Source organism: Hippopotamus amphibius, chromosome 8 (genome assembly GCF_030028045.1).
Source record: "Hippopotamus amphibius kiboko isolate mHipAmp2 chromosome 8, mHipAmp2.hap2, whole genome shotgun sequence".
Lineage (NCBI taxonomy): Eukaryota > Metazoa > Chordata > Mammalia > Artiodactyla > Hippopotamidae > Hippopotamus > Hippopotamus amphibius.
The window spans coordinates 57,959,598-57,982,664 of record NC_080193.1 but is presented as its reverse complement, the minus strand read 5'-3'; the positions used below and the strand labels follow the sequence as shown (position 1 = coordinate 57,982,664).

The window sequence follows — 23,067 nt, the reverse complement described above, 5'->3', positions numbered from 1 at the left end:
ATATGTAGGCTCTTGCCACAGTGAATGTTATTCAGATCAATTTTAATTGCTTTTTTCTTCTTGTTTGAACCTTTCAATTGGGTTGTCAGCTCTCTGAGAGCTGGTGTCCTGTCTTGTATTTCTGGACTCTTCTCACAGCTCACAGTATACAATTAGGCACATGCATGTCCTCAGCAAATAATTACACATCCACCACTTCCATTTTCTTGTCATGGTATTCAAAATTAGATCAGCTATATTGTTCCACCTGCTTTTCTTTCCATAAATTCCAGACTGTTGTTGTTGAACATTTTGGCAAATCTGACTAGACTCTTTTATTTTCAACCTTCAGTCTTCAATTCCTTCCCTATTTCATCCCCTCTACCAAAATGTCTCCTGTCACCGGTATTTTCTTCTAACTTTTCTTCTTTTAGCCTACCATATTTTTTTTACTTTCTCTCAGTTCCCATAATTATTAAGCTAAATTTAAAATGTGAAGAAATAAAAGATGGTTGTTTGTGTTGAGGAAAGTGTGTGTGTGTGTGTGTGTGTGTGTGTGTGTCAGAAAATAGAACATGATTCCTTTGTGGCACACCTTGGTGTTAACCAACCACCAACATTCCTAACTCTTTTATTCTTTGGGAGGAATTGAGTTGTTTTATTTAGATTTGTCTACTGCTTCATAATCAGTAACATTTCACTTAGTCAAAACTGAAAGATGAAAAAAAAGCAGAAGGCTATGAAACTTCTGCAGAGGTAATTTCACATAAACAATTGATAGAGTGCTAAAAGAGTCATTAATAAAAATACCAAATATTTTAGTTGAGAAAATGTATATCTGTCTTATAGAAAGATTACTTTCAAAATGGTTTTAAAGCATTTTTAATGTTGAAAGTGGTAAGCTGTATCAGATAACTATTTTCAGTGCTCTGGGATAAAAATTTGTTTTTTCAGTTATGGTTAAACTTCTGTTTCTGAACTTAACAAGGAAGACTCCTTAAAACCAAAGTGAACAATTGCATACCATAAGAGCCTTCTCATATAATATTCTTCTTCATACTTTGCTAAATTTCTCCTGAATTGGGATGTGCTAGTGAAGTATTCCTTTTATTAAATAAATAACTGAAGAGAGAATTAGAATTTAAATATGAGTATGTAGTAATTACTTGAGAGAATATAGAGAGGAGATACTGATAAAAATACAGCATATATTTATACAAGTTTTACACAGATGCTTGTAATTCAAAGTGGATTATAGCTGAAAAGAGAATGAGAGAGAAATTAGGTAGCATGCCTATGACTTATTACACATTCCTGTCATGATATTGAGGCAGTTGCAGAGAACATGAACTATGTCTGAGTCAACCAGTTTAGAAATAGACAGCACCATCAGATGTTTCAGACTTTTTCCTGGACTTGCATGTAGTATGTGACATGATTAAACTTGAAAAAACAGAGAGCTTTTGAAGGAATTATTTCAATTTCCAATTTACAAATATCCAGTGCTTATGCGATAGTTTAAATAGGAGATGCTGAAGTCCCCTGTCAAGAAAGCTCTACTTTCTCCTGTGGTCAGAAATCTTGGAGCTGGAATTGAATAAATAGGGAAGGCTGAGAGAGAGAGAGAGAGAGAGAGAGAGAGGGAGGGCAGGGGGGAGGGAAGGGAGTGGGAGGAAGGGAGGGAGGGAGGAAGAGAGAGAGGTTGAAAGGAAGAGAGGAAAGAGGGAAGAGAGAAGGAGGGAAGTGGGAGGGAGGGAGGGAATATATATTCAAAGTGTTTGGCTCTAAAATCCTAACAGTGATGCAGAAAACAATCTGGCCAGACATATAATTCAGCGTCTTCTACATGCTCTACATCTTAAGCCTAATATTGGGAGAAAGTCGGAAAGCTTTCATAGGTAGACATTGGGAAGCCACTCTTGCAGGGCTGGAATATAGTGAGCAACTCTCTGTCCCTAAACTTCAGTTTAGCATAGAGTGCTAAGCATGTAAACTGGGAAAAATGAAATGTCTTCCATTTAAATATCTGCAGAGAAAGGGTTCTGAGCCAAAAGTTATTTCTGCCTTTTTTAGAGGGAAAATGTGGCATGGTTTAGCAGCATGCAATTTAGAATTATTTACTAAACTGTATATTTTAACGTCCATTTGCTTCACAATTTTATCTTAAACAAACATTTCTTTTACATTCTTTAGATTCCATTTTAGGCCATGAGGCCAGTCAACTTGCAATCAATACTGTGCATCTGACATCCTTCAAAACAACATTAAAAGCATTAAAGGGTGGAGAATTTCCTTTAAAGCATAAAAAGTTGACCATGAAGTCCTTTTACAAATATTGTTTGTAAAGCGAAAAAGTATTAGCCTTGTTAGCAGATTAACCAGAGTTTGTAAAACTTTCTCATTGTAGCTTATATGCCATTAGATTAAAAAATCTTTCTATGGAAGCATAATATGCATATAAATGTTTTAAATCACAAGTATACAGTTAAATAATTTATCCCCACCTGTACACACCAGTGTAAACCAACATTCAGATCAAGAGTAAACATTATCACTACCTCAGATGCTCCCTGGTCTTCTTCATCACATCCCTTTCCTTCTCCTCAAAAATAGCTCCTTTTTGACCCTTAAAACCATAGATTAGTTTTGACTTCTGAACTTTACATAAATACAAAAGTACTACACATATTTTTCTGTCCAGCTTTTTTCTCTTAATATTATTTTTGTGAGATTCACCCATGCTGTTGCTTATAACTGTAATGATTTTTTTATCTACTTAAATATGTATATATACACACACACCACAGTTTATCCATTCTTCTTACAGTGGACATTTAGATTATTTTTCAGTTTTTGGCTATTTCTAAAAAGGTTGTTATGTACATGTTTTTGTGCACATGTGCATGCTTTTCTCTTGGGTATACAGTATAAGAAGAGTAAAAATGGTAGGTCATAAAGTGTGGGTATGTTCAAGTTTAGTAGATACTGTCAATTATTCCCAAATTGGTTGAACCCATTTATATTCCCACTACCAGCGTATGAGAGTTTCTGCTATTTGTTGTCAGTTTGGTGGGTTTGCAATGGTATTTCTTTGAGGTATTAATTTGTATTTCCTTGATTACTAATCAGTTGTGTACATTTTCACATCTGTATAATCTTAGTCTGAAACAGATTTAATTTACACACCAAAGTTACTTATAATTAGTAAATTGTAGGTAAGTTTTTAACTTTGACCTTTAGCATCCTAGATAAGGACAAACGGTTCCTTGCTACAGTGTGGTGTAGGGCAATCATCAACCCGCAGAATGTTAACCCAATTTTTTCTAGTTTCATAGGTCTACTCAGTGATGTGATTATAGTAACAAAGTCATTCAAAATTTTGGGTTAAAAATTACATTTTAATAAGGGCTCACAAAGTTAGTCAACAAATAAGCTATTTAGTCACATCAAATCTATTTACAACTATTAGACAATGTAGTCCCTTTGCTAATCAGTAAAATTGTTTTCAGATTTCTTACATTCCCTAGTTCCCAAATTCTATTTACTCAACCAGTCCCATGGGCATCACCTGGGCCTCTTATCCGATCTATAAATTGGAATCCAGGGGTGTAGTGGACAAAAGTGAAAGACACTGAAATTTGCATTTGCAAATAAGTCACCTACACTGATGAATTATCCACTGTGGAAAAACCTCATAATATGAAGATCTTGGAAAGGTACATCAGCTGACTTCTATGTCCCATCAGAAAAATGAACCAGGACCAAAGGATGAAATTTAAAGCAATTAGAGACAGCATTAAAAGAGCTCTCTGTCAGTAACTGGTTTCTAGCAACCTGACTAAGGAAAATTGTTTTTTAGAGATTCCTGAATAGGAGATGGTAGTAGAAGATTGTATAGGCTGCTGTTAATACATTCTTCATAAATAAAGACAGAATGTGTGTTGTATATACACTACCTGCCAAACCTAACCACAACTACAAATCGACATCGTAACAGATACTAACATTGACTTAATTTTTAAATCTCCAAGTCTCTCACCTTTTGAAAGCACTGCTTTTCTTAAATACAGCCAAGACCCTTAGTAACAAACTTAAGCATTGAATCTCAAGGCGGGTACTTGGCATAATGCAACAGCAAGCATAAGAATGCTTGAAATAAATTTCCATAAACGTGAAGCAAGCCTGTCAATAAATTTAATTTCTGTCTGATTTAATAAAATGCTAGATAAATATACAAATATGAAAATTATAAATTATGTTTTAATTTTTCTCACCTACCATAATTGTCTTACAGCAGGTTAAAGTTTATAAGTTGTGATTTTTATCTCAGCTAATCTCATTTAACATTGCTTCATACTTAGATAGCTAAAAGGAAATTGCAGCGCCAAACACAAAGTCTGGAATCAATTTAATCTGTTCTTCTGCTCAAGATTATTTGTATTATAAATTTCAATATTTTGAATGTGGTGAATTTGAATTTGTATATATCGATATGTCAATATACATATAGACTTGTTTTTCAAAAGACGGGCAGAATGTCTAACTGCAAAATCAGTGTGGTTCTTATTAAGTGGTCTTTGTTTTATTACTCACACGCAAGAGGTATAGAAATATTTGAGGAAGGCTTCCTTTGTAGTTGAGAAAATTGCCTGTAGTGCTTGGTAGGAAACCTCTTCCAAAGTGAAGGGCTCAGACTACAGGGAGGTTTTCCCTCTAACTGTTGGGAAGGTTAGGTTCTCACCTAGGAGGCAGCAATGGTCTAGACTTATGTTATCACTTTCCACCCGTGATGGATCAGTTAATCCTCCCGTCTGCCTTTCTGTTGGGGTTCCATGAGAGGCATACCTCCTGTCTGCTTACCTGCCCAGGCGTTTGGAAATACTGGGCCTTTTCTGGCTCATGTAGAGTAGGGCATCTTTCCACCACACCAAGAGCTAGTGGAGAGGTAGCATTCCTGTACTCACCACACACTACCCTGTTCTCTGAGTGAAAAGAGATGCAAAGAGGGACAAAGCTAAATGACATCTAAAGAAATCTTGAGCATTTCTTTTCATTTCAGAAGAGTAGTAATATCGCTCATTAGAAGAAAAGCTGAGGAAACTTGTGAACTTAAACTTTAAAATTCAGAACCAAAAGAGTTTGTCAGTATTATATCAGTATAACCCATCTACCATAGCAAGGTGAAATGATGCCTAACTCAGGCAAAAAGAGGACTCAATAGCATCATTAAAGAATTCTGGTTACATGTATTTACAAGCTGCTTTTGTAAATTAGTCTACCTATTCATTGACCATTTTAAAATATTAAGTGAAATGGTAACATTTATTGTGATCCAAGAAAAGTATCTTGAAGTACAATTTCATTTGTATGTTGTGGATTCTTTCTAGATGTGTGTCATCACTACTGTGTGAATTCTGAATCCTGTACTATTGGGGATGATGGAAGTGTGGAATGTGTCTGTCCAACACGCTACGAAGGACCAAAATGTGAGGTTGACAAATGTATAAGGTGCCATGGGGGACATTGCATTATAAATAAAGACAGTGAAGATATATCTTGCAAGTAAGTAGACAGTCAGCTTAATTTATAAAAGCATTTGAACCCTAAAGGACATAGAAGTTCAGTAATAAACAGTGAGAACAATGTAAATTATTTTTTTTTCTAAAATTTAATATGGCAATCATTCCATTCTCCCTCTCTTTTTTTCTTTTTTGGCTAGAAATAGAGTTCAGTTCATTTTGATTAAACCAAAACTTACTCAGAAACTATTATGTACATCTGGGAAACATGAACATTTATAACATAATGATATGGTCAGATCATTCCCTATATAGAATATTCCTAATAGTAAGCAAGTAAAAGTGAAACGAAACATACCTTCAAAAAGCTATACATAATACTTCTAAATTAGATTACCTCAGGCTTTTAATTTTCATCATTATTATCAACAATGAGTGTTTGACTTTCTGATTTTACAAAATGATCCTTTGTGGAAGGAGCAAAAGACCTATCTAACAGAAATAAAATTTCATCTTTTAATCTGACTTTGAAAATTATGACCCAAGTAAGTAGAAGGAATAATGTTTCCTAGGAAGCAAATACAACAAAAATATCTAAGTTAGATTTTGATTTCATTGCCTTTTGTTCTTTGGCTTAGATATCAAGTGAATGGAAAACAGAACTTTGCATCTAAAGAGTAATGACATTCAGTTTCTATCATGAAACAAATGTATGCCACGGAGGTTAGAGATCAGTTCTCACTCTGAACTTCTTTCAACCACGTTTTAAACGAAGGGCTTACGAAGGACTGGACTCTATCACTTACCTTAAGAAATGAGAACATGCGATAGGAATGCACACCTTACAGTGTTCATGCCACAGCTTCCACCGAGACAGCCCCGCAGGGTGCCAGCCCTGAGTTATACTGCTCTGCCGAACAAGGCCCCATAAAATTTTATTACAAACAGCATCAACATTTTTTCCTTTTAATTTACTCTCATTTTAGAATTACTCTATGTATGATTTGTGTTATCATTAAAAGTGACATTTACTCAAACCCTCAAATTGGGTCATTTGAAAGTACATTATTTTTTAACTCAAGTATTTGAAAATATGACTAATTATAATATATGCCTTTGAAAAGTACATAAAAGCAAAATGCACTTTCATATAAACTACCAAAATCATGTTTGCTCATTAAGATCATCAGTTCTTTGTATGAAACTTTAGCACGACAGAACTTTAATGAGTGAGCATACATCTTTCTTTACGTCCAGGGTACCATGTCAGGGATGCACTGTAGAATCTTCTTTACAGCCGCAGTCCAGTCACACGGGGAATCGTGGACCATCACATAAGAAAGGCTATGAACCATAGTTTGCAATCCAGTTTATCTTGGAGAAGCTCATGCAGAGACAAACACCCTGTTCCCATCACACAGGGCAGTTCCGCATTAGGAACGAAGGGATGGACTCTCAGGACCTTCAGTACTGCCTACCCTATGGAGAATATTGGCTTAACCAACTTAGAAACACCAGAACCTCATAACCTGAGTAGGCTTTTGAAGGTCCAACATTATAGTTCTTGACTCTTAAAAGATCCTTTTGGAAAACTGTATATAAGAATGGATAAATAATAGTTGCTAGTAGTGAGAAGATGGAAGTTTAAAAATAGTAGTATAATATTTGATTAGTCACGTAGGCTATAATAACATATGAACACAATAATCCAAACATGACTCTGGATATGCTGAAACTTTTAAATAAGTTTGTTTTCATTTCTATGATACTTTTCAACTTAGCATTAAAGCTTATAGTGATGTTGGATTTTGTATTTCATGGGTAAAGAACTGATCCTAAAACAAAATCACAACTGAGTTAAATCTTTTTTACTTAAATGGGAAAACTCAAGCTGCTTGTATACTTGTGATTCCAAATAATCATGTTTCTAATGCACACCCTATGAGCTGTCAGCTGCAGTAGAGAGTAGGTACACTGTCAAGTATAATGAGTATAATCTTTTAAAACAGAGATAATTGTGTATTTTTCTCTCTTCCTCAGTAAATACTGATAAGGAAAGCCTTGATCATAATTTTGAATAGCCTAAATAATACCCCTGGGATGTCAAATTGTGAGAATTTTTTCTGTTTTCTGGACAACTGCTAATTACAAAGTGTGTGTGCGTGCGTGCACTAATATAACATTTCTAAGAAATGAAATTATGATGAAAACCTACAGTAAAATATAAGCTATGCTCTTTGATGTATTACAATGATTTGGATGACTTGTACTTCACATTTGAAATATCTACAAAGTTCTGTCTTACGTTTAGGAGTCAAACAAAACCTTTAGATGAAGAACAGGGCAACATCTTTTATAACTCTTGGAAGCAGAAGTTTAAAAGCAATCAATAATTAGAATATTTTTCTCTTTTAAAAGATGATATTTGGTATATAGTTCTTTTTGTGGAAAATTCTTTAATGTATAATGAGCTAATTTTTCTCTTTGATGTTGTCCCTTTGATTGAACATGAAACTATAACTTTCTGTTCTTTGATTTTCAAGGAGGCTGGGCATGGAAAGGAAAAGGAAAAGTCTCCCAGATCCATTTAACATATCAGACACCAATACCATGAAATATATGCTTGACTCACTTTGTGTCCATATTCAGATGCCTCTGTAGATTATAAAGAATGTGATATTCTTTGTTAAATCTTGGAAACTTTAAACCACTGCCTTCTTCTTAAGTTTGCTTCCACATTCATATATCTCCATTTCACATCTAATACATAATTGACTCACTGTTTTGTTTATCTTGAGAAAAGAATATGATTTTTAAATCCAGGCTCTTGAAAAAAATCTTTAAGTTAAACTCCTGGGAAAGTATAAGCCATTCAGTGCATTTACAGCAGCCCTACCACTCACATGAGGCCAAGTAAACATGCTCAGAATAAATAAACTATGGGATTGCTAACCAATGATTTAAAATATCTAACTTATCATTGGGAATTACCTTGATAGATGTACTGCAGTAGGTACCCATCATGAAGAGGATCAAAGTTATCAAGCAATGATATTGCAGCCTGATTTCTTTATCAAGGTTATGTCCACATTTATTGTGATACCATTGATTACTTCATAACACTTAGTACTAATATGATCTCATCAGCATATTGGCATGATCTGCTATAATTCTGGTCTGGACCAAGGCTTGCATGATTCTCTTACTGTACCTCACATAGAAGAGTTTCCCTCAATAATTTGGAATGTCAGTGCAATTTTCTCTGTTCTGCCAAAACTTTTCAATGTCCAATCTAATAGTACATATTTATTTATTTAAAAATATAACATGGCAATAAGAAATTTCTGTATTTTTCCTATTACCGTTATGATTGTTTTTCCCAGATAGCAATAGCCATAGTGTTTATTCTTATCCCAGACAGGTAATGTACTATAAGTTAGAATCATTTCCAAAAATTTTCCAAGAAAGCCTACTCATTACTTTGTTGCTGTATTGCATATTGTTCCTATAACATTACTGTTTACTTTTGCAATGAACTGTTACATTTTTTTCCTTTAGAATATAAGGAGTTTCACACTAATTACAGTACATATTCAGGGAGAAACAGTGGGATAAAAGTGACTACAGAATAGTTCTATCCTTTCACACAAAATGTGGAGCCTAAAACTCATAATGGTGCTTTGCACCAGACTTTCCAGTTTAGAAAGAATAGCTGAAGCATTTGCTTCCAGAGTATTTGATAATGTGGTTTATAAGTAATAAAAATGTCACCAAACTCTAGTAATATGAAAAGGAAATAAGATACTGATGCTAATGTCTCCCTGAAGTGTAAGCGATAGACACTACAGTATATTTTTTCGCACCTATATCTAGCTATATTAAATTTTTATATTAAACAAATGGGTTGAAAATTTGAAAATTACCAAAAGAAAAATTTTATCTGTCATCATTCTGTTAAAAAAAAAAACTTTGCTTCCAGCAAATATTCTTTCTGAAAACCTAGCCAGCCACTCTATTAGTCTTCTATGATGAATACTCTCATCTGTAGAGAATTTGTGTCAGCTTTCAACAATAATCATGCCAGTAACAATGAGACTTTTTTCTTTGTTGCTGCAGCTGCACTAATGGAAAGATTGCCTCTAGCTGCCAGCTATGTGATGGCTACTGTTACAATGGTGGCACGTGCCAGCTGGACCCAGAGACAAATGTACCTGTGTGTTTGTGAGTATTTTAGAACATTGTGGGCATTTTATATGACTTTGGATGTACATGGAATCCCTGCTCTATTGTTCTCCTTTCTTGGGGTAACGTATTTTAAATGAATGTTTCGTGGACATCTGTGATCAAGTGTCGTTCCTCATTGGCTCATGTACTGCAGAATCTCCTCCCTCATCAATATGCGAGTGATTTCATATGGAAGAGCTCATTCACTTCTTAGCAGCATACCCATTTCAAACATTCAGAGATCTTTGAACTTGGAAATGCTGGTAAAAATTATTCTAATTTAATTGACGTTATTTAGACATGTGAAACCCAGACATAATCATATTTATAAATACTTTGGTACTTAGCACCGTTCTTTCCAACGTACATAAGGTATATTTTCAAAAGTATAATGCTATTTGATTTTTGTATCAGGTTTAGAATGTTGTATTATATAAACCTATTAAGCCCTTGTCTCCTTTGAAATACATTACCACGAATCTGGGTTTCCAAATGTTTGGAAAGTATTGTAGAGTCTCTGCTCCTGAGAAAATCTGGAATTTAGTATGTTCCCTTTTCTGGACAATACCAGAATGGAAAATTTGAAATAGGATCATTCAGTCTGTGTGATCTCTGTTTTGAGTTTTCTTTCATCACTGCTTGACCAGAAGGACGATGCCCACGTATGATCCATGTCTGCATCCTGTCCCCCACCTTGTCAGAGTAGTAGCCTGTGATGAGTGTGTATGAGAAATAAGGGAGCATACCTGAGAAAAATGTTGTTCATCTGTTACTATTTCTGTGTGAAATGAATTTGAAACATATTTGAAAAAAAGTCAGCTGCTTTATTTAGCTGTATTTTACTGAAATTCTGCAGATGCTCTCTGGGGTTTAAAAGTCAGCGCTGTGACCAGAAAGAGAACCCTTGTGATCACTACTGTCAGAATGAGGGGATTTGCACTTTAACTGCGTTTAATGAGCCGAGATGCAAGTAGGTTTAACCTTCCACTTACCGCTAAGCTTTGTGTGACATCATTTCAGGCCACAGTTCATTGGTTAAATCATGAACATCCACATGCATGTCACAGTGTATACTTAATCTCGGGGCTCATCTGTGTCATATACACTTAACCTTTGCTTTGCTCACCGACAAGTGTGTGCACCACAGTCAGCTAGAATGTCTAGAAATATAATGGAGGGAATGAAAAATCTCGTGGAACTGTCTCATAAAAATACATTTGCTAGAATAGCGGCTTTTAATTAGAGGGCAGAAGCAGGTGTTTCTAGACTTTATTACTATACTGGATTCTATATTTGGAATAGTGGCTTTTATTTAGTAACTGACTTTTCATTTCAAGTACTGATGAAACATTATTTTGTTTCCCAAGATTTCAGTGGGAACTTACTTTACTCAGTAAGACTTCTTTACAGAAGAAATAGGCATATGCTAAAATATTCCAGAAACTTCATTTCAAATCATTATTTCTTGATTCAATTTGTTCACAACAAATACGTGTGTTTCCTCTGAGAAATATCAGCGACCACCTTTGGGGTAACTATCAGCCTTCACAACAATGGAAGCTATTTTTGCATTTTGCATTTGAGCTTTAGAGATGGATCATATCTGACATCCTCCTTAATAGTCCATGTCATAAAGAGAAGCCCTGATTGGCACCCAATAATAGCCCATGGTGGTGTCTCAGAGTACTTAGTAATGGTTTTAAGGCACAATTGTATTAAAATTCAGATATTTCATTTCCAAAACTCTACAGTTTTGTTCATAATGATTTATTTGGTTATTCAAGAAAATGTCATTCTTTACACAATCATTGAAAAAATATGGAAAGCAATTAAAATAATCACTTAGGAAAAACTGATATTCTTTCTTTTTTTCTGAAAGATATTTGAACATGTTTATATTTGAACATGTTTATATTTGAACATGTAAAATACATCCAGAAATACTCCTTTAAATATTAGTCTGTAAAGTGTATATAAACTGACCTGTTAAGAAATTGATTCACTTCTAAGTTCATGCTCAGGTTTAATGCTTTATGCAACTGAAGACAGAGAGGGGACCCTTCTTTAGTCTTACCTCTGCCTTGGCTCCACCTAAATTCCTCCAGTCACCTGGCAAATATTTATAAGACCCTGAAAGTGTGCTAAATCCTAGACAAGTGAAGGTGAATGAAATTTAACTCTAACATCAAGGATCTCAGTAATTAGTGGGTTTAATGAAATTACTCAGAAAAGGGGGAAGGAAAAGAAAATTTTCCTCTTAAAATAAAGAAAGAAATTCATAAGCAAGTAATTAACCTATAATAATGTAGGTGTGAACACAGGAAAAAAGATAGGGCGGTGGAGTTTTAACAGGGCAAGTGATTTGTTTAGAATGGGAGATAGGAATACACGGAAAACTTGGCAGAAAAGGCAACTTCGTGTTGTCCAAAATAGTTCAGGTAGTTCAGTGACATCAGGAAGAACTTTCTGAAACGAAAGAATCACCTAAGCAGAGACGTGGATGTGAGACTTAGTGACCTCCCTGGGGAACTATGAGTGGTTTCATACGGTGGTCTAACGGACTGTTGGGGGTGGGGGTGGGGCTCGGGAGTGACACCTGGGAAGGTAGATTGGAACCTCATCTTTACCAAAGTCAGGGGATTCCATAGGGTCCTGAAAGAATGTGTAGCCAGAGTGACTTGAGGCAGAGCTGAATGAGTTTGCTTTTGAAGACATGTGGAAGAAAGCCCTGGAGAGCAGCTGCAGGGATCCCACACCAAAAGGTCTGGTAGCACGTCAGGTGAATAACGATATATTCATGGATAGTTCAGAGTTAGTAAATCCAGGGTGATCCTTGGCCAAACATTGATCTAGGTACTTATGTTACCTCATTTTTAGGACCCTGGTAATGCCTGCCCTGGGACCCCGTCTTTGTATTTCTCGACCCTCTCTCACAATTCCCAGGCAAAGTATACATGACATTTCCACACCTCCCCCCTCCTCCATAGACAGGTCTCAGGAACATGACCTGCCTAGAGAATGCCTTTGTGTCACCAGAATGATGATCTCTTATGGGCATAACAGCCCACAGTAATGTTCTTTTCCACTTTTCACTCTTACCGTGCGTCATCAGAGGCACCTGACCTTTTAAGGCATAATCAGCCTCTGATTAAACTCAGCCAAGAAAAATATGTTAATTGGAGAGGTTCAGAGCAAACACCTTTTACTTTTGTTTATCTTTGTCTCTTTCTATCTGCTTTGGGCTTAATGGAAATTTTGTCTGTGCTTTGGTTTTCTACACCCTAAAATTTATTCTGATGATAGGAGTAATATTTACTGAATTACTCAAATCATTTAAGCCATGAAAGAATCATATAAAAGGTAATATTCTTTTATTCATTCATTAATTCATTCACCAAATATATATTGATAACCTATGATGAGTGAGACCCTGAGTATATTTAGAAGGAGAATTAATAACAGCTAAAACCAATTTAGCAAATACCTGTTTGATTCCAAAGCCCGTGCCTTGCTTATAACTCTTATTCTGTACTGCTTTCTTTGTTCTCATTCCAATAAGGTTTTTACTTTTAAAGAACTTAAAATTCATTTTGGGTAGGTGAATGGAATTTTAAAAAGTTAAAATACCATTTGACAATTGTCATAATAGAAATATGACCAAAGTGTTATGGGAAAACAACTGGATAGAGATCAGTTAATGATTACTAGTGGCAGAGAGAAAGGTTTTACAGATGAAGTTATATTTTAACAGCATTTTGGGGGAAAAAAAGTGTAGTTACTTTACAGGGGTCCATGGCTGAAAACCTTTCTTGAAAGAGGAATAGCACAGTCAAAGGATAGGTCTGAAAGTAAAATGTGAACGTTGTTGAGAATAGTATCACAGGCTATGTGATATAATGAGGGGATGGGGGGAGACTAAAGAGATGTGTTGGGGCCAGTTCGTGAGGTACATTTTATGCATGACAGAAGAGTGGGTTTATAGAAGAAGATTGGAGAATTAAGGATGGAATTCTAGGAGACACCAGTGTTTGACACTGTGTTATGGAAGAATCAACAAAAGTAAATGAGAAAAAATAGAATTTGGAGAGGACTTGTCAAAGTATGTTCCTCCAAGTCGAAGGAATAGAGTGTGTCCAAGAATATCAGTTCCAGAGAGTTGAAAGAGGATGAGAAATCTAAGTGATCTATTGAATTTTGCAATTAGATGCAATTATGAGAGATGTTTTGAAAGTGCTATATAATGGAAACCAGACTATAGTTGGGAAAGTGAAAGGTAAGAAATTAGAGAAGACTGTGGATTCCTTTCTGACTGTTTGGCTGTGGATTAAATGAGGGAAAAACAATGATAACTTCAAGGGGAAGTGGGATCTAAGGGAAAATATTTTTGTAATAAGGAAGATGTAAGTATTCAAGAGGATCATTCTTTCACTGTTTATTAAGGGCTCATTGTTAAGGAACTATGAAGGATAGATGGTCAGACATAGATATTATACTCATGTTTCTTAGAGTTAAAATTTTTAGAATATGGAAAATTTCCTAGTTTTACAGAGGATACTTATAATTCATTTGGTACTAAAATGTAAATAAATAAAAATAAACTTCGTATGAATTGTCTATGATCACATAGAATACAAAAATTGTCCAGCTAAGCCCTCAGGATATCTTTCTAGTGGTTGATTCTCCTTATAAGGGAAAATTCTTGGGAACAGATTTTAGCTTCAGATTTCAATTGGTAGTGGTCATGTATCTTTAATGAAAAGCTAGTATGTACTATTTCATCTAAAAGCCTTTTCAGGAAACAAAAACTGCTTTAAGAGAGAAGATATAGTACTTGCTTTAGTTTTGTTGGTACTACATTTTTCTTTTTTTCACAGAGTAAAAAACTACTGAATTGTGCAGAACTTACACACAGTTGGAAAGTCTATAAAGTATTCAGATCTATGAGGCTGACAGTTTTTTTTTCCACAAAGAAGTTTTATGACCTTATCTCTCAATTTAAGGAATAGATTTGTTCTTTGGAAGCCTTCACTTTTGTCTCTTGATGGCCATTTTCACTTATTACTATGTGTGGAGGAAAAGAAAACTCTAAAGAAAAAAGCTGAGAAAAAATGAAAATCGAAGGGTTTTTTTGATGTTTGTTTGGAGAGAGTTTAGACATTTATTACAGTAGGTATCTTGAACAATGTTAGAGCTGAATTTTAAAAAATTAGTGTGTTATTTTGACAATATTTGTATTGTTCAACAATTTTTGTTGTGAGAGAAAGAAATTATTAATCCTGTGAACTCAATGCAAGTTAACTATATCTTCCTGTTTCTAAAATGTCTCTCCAGGGTCAGACTTTCATTTATATTGAATTTAAGTTTTTTTTAAAGCGCAGACCGGCCTCCACAGCCTTCTCTCCCAGCAGTTCCCACAGCACGTTTCACCCTCCAGCAGCAGAGCAATGCTCGTAGTTACCCTGCTTCTCCAGCCACTGCGGACACAGGCACACACACAGCCTCACCACAGAGCCATCGGGCCATTCCACGTCTAGGTGGTTTTCGTGTTACTCTGTGATACTCCATACTTTATGGCTGGAATCGACTTCTCATCTCTATGTGGCTTTTGGACATGGAGCGTATTTCTGTGAGACTGGCTTGGGAATGCTGCCTGTTCTCCTCCATGGCCCCTCTAAATGTTCATGTCTGTTTCTTCCTGGCAGACTGTAAATTCCTTTAAGTAAGAGGTTGTATCTGATTTTTCTCTTTTGCCTCAGTGACTAGCATGGATTCTGTGTGTAATATGTGCTTGACTAATGTTGCTAAAAAATATTGTCCTGGTGCCTGTATCGTATTTTGAGATCCTGTCATCATTGTAATACCGCATCTTACTTCATTAATGCATTTTCAAGAACCGCAAGAGTCATAAAAAAATTAAGAAGTGATTCATTTCATCACGATTTTTGTTTCTCTTTCTCATCTTTATGATGCAACCACAGGGTGTTTCCTGAATGTTCTGGAACTGAGGTTAAATATCTCTCTACAAAAGGAATTAAATAGGCTTAATTTACCCATCTTAACTTATTAGTAAAACTTAATTGTATTCATCTTTGTTCTCTCTTCTCCTTGCCTTTTGTTTGTTGTTTTGACTCTGGAATTTTCTCTCTCTCTTAAAAAAAAAAAAAAGGTAAAGGAAAGTAAGATGTAGCCCCTGCCCTTGAGGGACTCTGATCTATTTGAGGAAAGAGATGAGACAAGAAAGAATGTGGTAGATGAGAGAAGAAGGAATCTGGGGATGTGAGTGGTGTAAGATAAATATACTTCTAGGGGAGTATTGGACAATAGTGTTACACACTGAAATAGTTCTGTGGAACACAGTGTGCTTAGCCAGGAATTTGAAATCTATTCCATAAGTCCATAAGCAGTAGGGGAACACTAATAACATTTGCCATATGAATTATCTCAATCATGTGTGTTTTAAAAAGGTCTTGATGGCATGATGCTCTGCTGGAACAAGAAGCCATGGGTTTGAAAACACAGATTTTAAAATGAATCCCAGACTGCAAAAGATAGGAAGACAATTTTTTTTAATTAAAAAAATGGCTTTTTAAAAGTGATTTGTTGGTAAACAGGGCACAAAAAAAGAGCCAAGAGATAGAAGACCTATCTTGGAATTGTGGTTTGTTTTGCTGGTTTTGTTTCTCTCCTCTTTGCCTCATTTGTCATCTTAATATGGAAATACTGATAGCGTCTGCTTCCTAAAATTATTTTGAGGACTAAGAAATGTAATACCTGCTTTAAGGAAAAAAAGAATATTGTTTTCAACATAGTAAACACTCTAAAAAAATAAAGTAGAATCTTAAAACTGTTGTAATTAACCATACATGAAATGATCAGAACTTGGCATTTGGGCTTCTGGGAGTTTGGAGGCAAAAAATAAAGTGTGGGGGTTCTTGAAACATGCTTGTTACTAAAAATAAACAAAATGTGGCATAAATAAAAGATTAGAAGTGCGATGATAGTAATAGTGACTGAAGAAGGAACAACGTGAATGAGCTCAAGCCCCATGAGGGACACGAGAGGAAAAAAAGCGCAGCAGGTCCACCCTCCGGCACCTCAGAAAACACACAGGAACTAGCTTGTGAAACATTTTCAAAGCAGATTTTGAAAACTCCAAAGGAGCCAAAATGAATATACAAATACCGAAGGGACATTCATTAAGACAATGATCTGAAAATTAGTCATTTTGTCACTTTCTTTGGTTTTGTGATTGTTCCATCTAATTATTTTCTTAAAAGTGTAGCATTATTTTCGAAGTCCTTAGGGTGAGAAACACATAAGGAAAGGTACCGGTACTAGAGAAACCTTTTTTGGGGTTTTGGGGAAGAAGATGAGTTCTGTTTTCTGTCGCACATTTTAAAAAGGTAGGGATGATTCTTCTATATTATTACAACAGCTAATTAAGGCCTTGGCTCCTCAAACTCCTGGCTTTGCTGAAAGGAGAGGGCATGATTTACTCTTCACTAGCTCTACTGTCAGGCTGAGCAACGCTCCTCCTTGTGGACCAGCGACCCTGTGGCCCCATAGAGAATATTTGAGAAGAGCCCAAGGGAGTTTTCAGGAGTGATTTCAAACAGATCACCGCTGTTCAGCAGGGGTATTGAGCAATTCCACTTTAGCAGCCTGTTTTGTCCACTTTTCAAGAGTCAGGTCATTGCATGTCCCTTATTTGCTTTCTGCCCCTTGGCATACTTTCAAAGCACAAAATGTGAAATGTGCATGTCTTTTGGCACAGTAAAGGCCAAGAAAATCTGTCACATCAATATCTATCCTTTATGATCCCAGGTAACAAGTTGTAGCTTGTTCAAGCTTTCACAATGCTAGTCATGTCATGGGGAAAAACATGGAATACAGATGTCACATTTTTCTATGAAAGATTAAAGTCCAGTTTGTGCTTTGAGAGTACAGGTGGCACTGCCTAACAGAGAGCAACTATTACATAGTTATATATTGGTCAACTATTGTTATGAAGCTTTGATGTAGTGACCTTATTTTCCCTTGATTCTGGGACGTGTTCTTGGCCTTTAATATAATCAGTAAATCAGAATAACCAAAGGAACCGAATACACTATAACTACATAGTATTTTAATTTGTGTAATTGTTACCTCTTTAACAATTTAAATTATTTTTCTATCAGACTGCATTCCCCAGATTTTACTGCTATGAAAAAGCACAAATTTCAGGTGCTTTTAACAATGAAGGTTTATTTCCTGCTCCTATTCTATCCTGAAACAAGTCAAGAAAACTAGATCAATAAACCTTCAACCTAGTACTTAATTCCAAACCAGCTTTATACAACTTTAAGAAAAGGATCAGACGAATATAGATTAACCAGCAACATTGGTTTGAGTTAAAAAAAATGAAAAATTCCTTACATTATTATCAGTTAAGGAAAATATTTTCTTTCCCACGCTGAAATAGTAGCAGAAGGAAGCCGTTTTGTTAAAGGAGTATAGAAACTTTAGCCTAATACTTCTTCCACTGGGCACACAAACAAAAAATATAATTATATTGATATTGGTGTGCCATATACAATCCTTAAATTTAATATTCATAGTATTATTTATCATTTGAGTTAAATTAACTTAGAGGATGTGTAAATTTTATATGCATTGTATCATTTAATCTTTCAGGAAACCCAATTTTTTTTTTTTTACTTTTATAATGATCAACTTGCCTTGCAAAAAGGAATAAGGAAAAGAATGGAAGGAAGAAAGGGAGGGAAAAAGAAACTAAGTAAAGAAGGAAGGAAGAAGAAAAAAATTTGAGGTAGTAAAATGGAAACATACAATAGAAAGATAATATAGAAAATAAGAAAGGAAGTGGATTTACAGCATAAGAGGCTAGATCTATGGGAAATATGTGACAAAAGTGAGGGTATTGCTGACCCTATATTATAAACTAAAAAACCAAAGTGGGTGAATTGCTAGAAGATATATCCTATGTGAGGAGGGAAGGCTAGATTACAACACAGTTCGGTCTAATTCCAAAACTCACACATGCTGTTTGTGTCACACCATATCAGCACTTTAGACAATTATTTAAATGACTCAATTGAATTAAATTACTTTTAATTACATATCTGTTAGTTTGATTTTTCTGTAAAACTAGTTTCCATGTCAATTTACCCATCAGGCAAGCACCTTTAGAACTTTTGTCATGGAAAGAAAATAAACATTTCTTATTTGGCTGCATCGTGGAACAAGAATGGAAGTATCACACAATTTATAGCATTGAATTAGTAAAATTTTACATGTCCAAGTTGCTAAAATGTGATCGTCTAATTTTATAAAAGAAAGAATTAATAAATAGCTTAAGGAAGGAAGGAAGAAAAGGAAGGAAGGAAGGAAAGGATGGAATAAAATATTTGCCTATTACTGTGGTTCTTACATATTAAGTGTTTTTCATAGTGGATCAATATAGTTTTCAGTGAGAAATGACTGATTGGTATCTAGCTGAAAGCATGTTCTTATGAATGGAGCTATGTACTCTTCATAGAATGGGATATGACACATGTATCTGTATTCATACGAGCTCAACCATGCATCCTCCCTGCCTTCATACATTGGTCCATTCATTTTGTCAAACAACAGATGTATTGATTGACCAAGCCTACATACTAACCATGTGCTAGACACTGCTCAAGAAATGAAGACATATAAAAATGAATAATAGATGATCCCTACCTGTAAGTAATCACAGTCTATCATAGTCATAGGCAAATGGATATTTAGATATTTATAAATGCATGTATAAATAAAGAAATAAAAAATAGAATGTTCCATATTTGTGATTGCATGTTGATCAAATGTATAAAGATATTTGTAACGGCCCCCAAATGGCAATTCTCCATAATGTAAAATACTACCATAGTATTCTATAGCATTTTAGATTTATTGAAGATATTTATCTAAACTTCCTGAGTCAATTTTTAGACTACTGCCTGCATAAACCTTCTCACCTTGCGTCAGGAAAGTAATATAACACTTGGATTAGGGAAGAAATGCATATTAATGGCCATCTTTTGTCATAAGGCTTCAGATGCTTCTGTTTGCGACATGTTCCTATAAATGTTAAACAAATTTGGTGAGTGTTTTACAACTAATTGACATTTATGCAGCATAGACAAATTTGTTAGTTCATACTGACACTTGATTTTAGTGAGTCATTCTCAGTTTTTTTTCATTTACTCTTTTTTTTTTTGACTATTTGTTTTGTTTTAAAACAGTTAAAAAAATTTTTTAAAACTTTTCAGATGCAGGTCCTAGATTTTGAGGAAGACTGAGTGGTGGTAATTGGGAAGTTGATATCAATACTAATACACTGTACCTTTATCAATTAAAAATGTTTGGCTCTAGAAATCTTTGGTGTTACCTTTTGGTGAATACGTGAAAACCTTGTAACTAGAACAAGGCTATACTGAAATACGAGAAAGGAGGTGGCTATTTGTATATCAGAATTATTTTCCAGTGATTTAGACTATAAATTGAAATGGCTAACATCAATATCTCAGCATATGAGCGCTACAACTGAAAATGTTTTCTAGAGAATTAGAGTTATATATTTTACCTATAAAGACATTCACACTTTCAAAACCTTGTATTAACACTTTCTGATATCCCTACCATTGCTCCAGATTTCTATAGGACTAATATGCTTTGAACAGTACTTAACTGCATTTGAATATGCCAAATATTTCCATCATAATTTGTTTCAGATTTTACCATGTTGCACCACAGAAACCCTATGAAGGGTATTCATTAGGTTTTCATAGAAAAATTATTTATTGTTTACTCTTATTTTGTGTTAAAACATAAAATATTCAGGTAGCAAAATAGTTTCTTTGTCTGCATGGCACTAAGCATAGCGATTTCTAGCCCCATCCCCCAACCCCCAAGGCTTGGTATGTTTTTAAGCCAATTTTGGAATTGGTCATTCATCTCAGCATCATGTAGATAGAACTTTCCACTGGTGTCACAGCATACATTGTTTTTCTTCCCAACTTTAGCTATAGAATTATAACCACTGTTTCTAATGTAATACCCTACATTTATGTCTTCAATTTACATCCACCATGTTACTTAATACTAATTTTATGATTCTTCCTTTGACTTTTTAGTTGATGCATGTAATATATTCATTTAAGTAGAAATCATCTACTCACTCTAAAAAAATAACACTTTATGCCTTTCAGATCTGCTTTTAGTGAAATTTCCTGGAGAATATCTAGATAGTAAAAGTTTTCCATTACTAGAGATTTTCTTCTTTTTTTAATATTTATTGAGTCATCATTTCACACTTCAGTGGCCATTTCTGCTCAAGTGGCCTACACAGAATTTTAAACATTTTAAACATTTCTAACTTAAACCAGCCAATCTTAACAAACTTCCTTTTATGGATAATTTCTTGGCAAACTAGATTTTATCTTTTATTTTATATTTCTCCTTATTTCTTAAAATAAATCACTTTAATCCACTTTGTTAATTTTATTTCTTTCATGGCCACTTCTTCAGTTGTAATTTCTCATTAATTTTTACTTTCCCTAAAATAATTGTTGGTCAGAGTTTATTGAACATCTCATTATTATTTTGCTTCATCACATTAACCCTTCTCAGAAATCAAGAACTCTTTCTTACCAAGTGTCCTTAATATTAAAGTAGGATTAGCATTGTCTTACTAATTTTATCAATACTAGGTAGCACAATGATTTAGTGTAATATTTTAAAACTAGGTATTATATATTTATAGAGTTGAACAAAGTATACTTACTTATTTATACATAAATTTAAGACATTAACTTAAGCTTTTTGAAGAAAACAAAGCAGGGTAATACCTAGCTATTTCTATGTAAGAAATAACAGTCAAATTTTGGTAGAGAATAGTACTGAATAAATAGAAATTGTAGGACAAAGCTGTATGCATGTGTATGTGTATATATATATATATACACATAGATATGTATATATATACACTAAATGAATGAAATATACAGTGAATTGTTGTAGAAGTTCAAAATTGTACTGAGTAATAATATAAATGAATTTGTAATTGATGGATCTTGGATCTTTAAAGGTGTTTTAAACATATCTACAGTATTTTGGAATCAACACAAAAAGGTGAAGTTGATATCAGGGATATTAACACCCTTCCATAGCATGTCCCTCACTGTCACTGCCAGAGACAGAATATCAGGCATTACTGACCACAGATCTGAGTCAATGTGGTAATTCCAACAATTTTACTACTCAAAAAATGCATTGATTTTCTTTTGTTCAGATAATATTTCTACTTTCTTATTAAGGGATTGGTACTCTCTTGGGCATGAGGGAGTAAAGAAAAGCATTTTTCCTACCCCTGCATTGACTTAGAAGGAGCATAACAACTCCACATTTCATTTCTACTGCTTATTTGCTGTGATTTTACAGGAAAATCATTTGAACACACACTACTCCATTTTATAAGATGAATAATTCCAACTCATGGGTTATTATAGAAGCTGAATAAGAATATTTTTCATATGAAAATACTTATCCTAGGACGTGGCACAAAGTTCAGCAAATGCTAATTGAACTTTATGCAAAATTTTACATCAAAGGTAGGATAGAAAATTTTTGAAGCATGTTAAAAAATTATAAATCTTTATATGTGAACTAATTTTATCTCATAAAATTGTGAAACAATAACAGATGAAAAAATGTTTGAGTCAGGTTAACAAACTAGTGAATTAATATATACATATCCTTTCCAAATGATATAAAACTTTTTGCATTTTGCAATACTACTGTCTGCAAGAAGAGGGGGGCTACATAGTGTGTAAAGCTTTAAAATTAAGAATGCCATGCAGATGTAGTTGTGTTCTTGCAGCAAAAGAGTGAAATTTGCAGAATTAAACAGAAAATAATTTTGCAACTGACTTAATTTTTGAATTTTCATCACTGCATGAAAATACTGTTTTATAAATCTGATGCACGAAATGTAATCCTATTTTTTATTTGTATTGAATGAGATTTCTGGAGCACCAAAACATGCATGGCAATATACACAAGTTTTCTAAGGCTTCTTAAATCCCTTTGTGCCATATTTTTTTCCCTGTGTGTAGAAAGAAAGGGGTATATTAAAAGATTTTTCTTTCTGAATGTCTCCATCATCATGGTTAATAATGGCAGTCTAGCATATAAGAGAAGAAATTCAATTTCAAATTGCTTTAAGGTTCACCTTTGAATTTCACTATGGTCAGAAGAGTCCCATGACCTTTAAATTTGATGAAAAGAGGGAACAGATATTAATCTCATTATTTTACTTTGA

The 23,067-nt window shown here is 34.4% G+C and overlaps 1 protein-coding gene across 1 annotated transcript in view; it reads left to right on the top strand.

Moving 5' to 3' along the window:
* LRP1B (LDL receptor related protein 1B) overlaps positions 1-23,067 on the top strand; it is a 1,778,947-nt gene that overhangs the window by 1,738,115 nt on the left and 17,765 nt on the right. Inside the window, exons 85-87 of the mRNA XM_057745031.1 lie at positions 5,367-5,541; positions 9,615-9,719; positions 10,579-10,692. Coding sequence (XP_057601014.1) covers positions 5,367-5,541; positions 9,615-9,719; positions 10,579-10,692 — 394 coding nt within the window. The remainder of the gene's footprint in view (positions 1-5,366; positions 5,542-9,614; positions 9,720-10,578; positions 10,693-23,067) is intronic.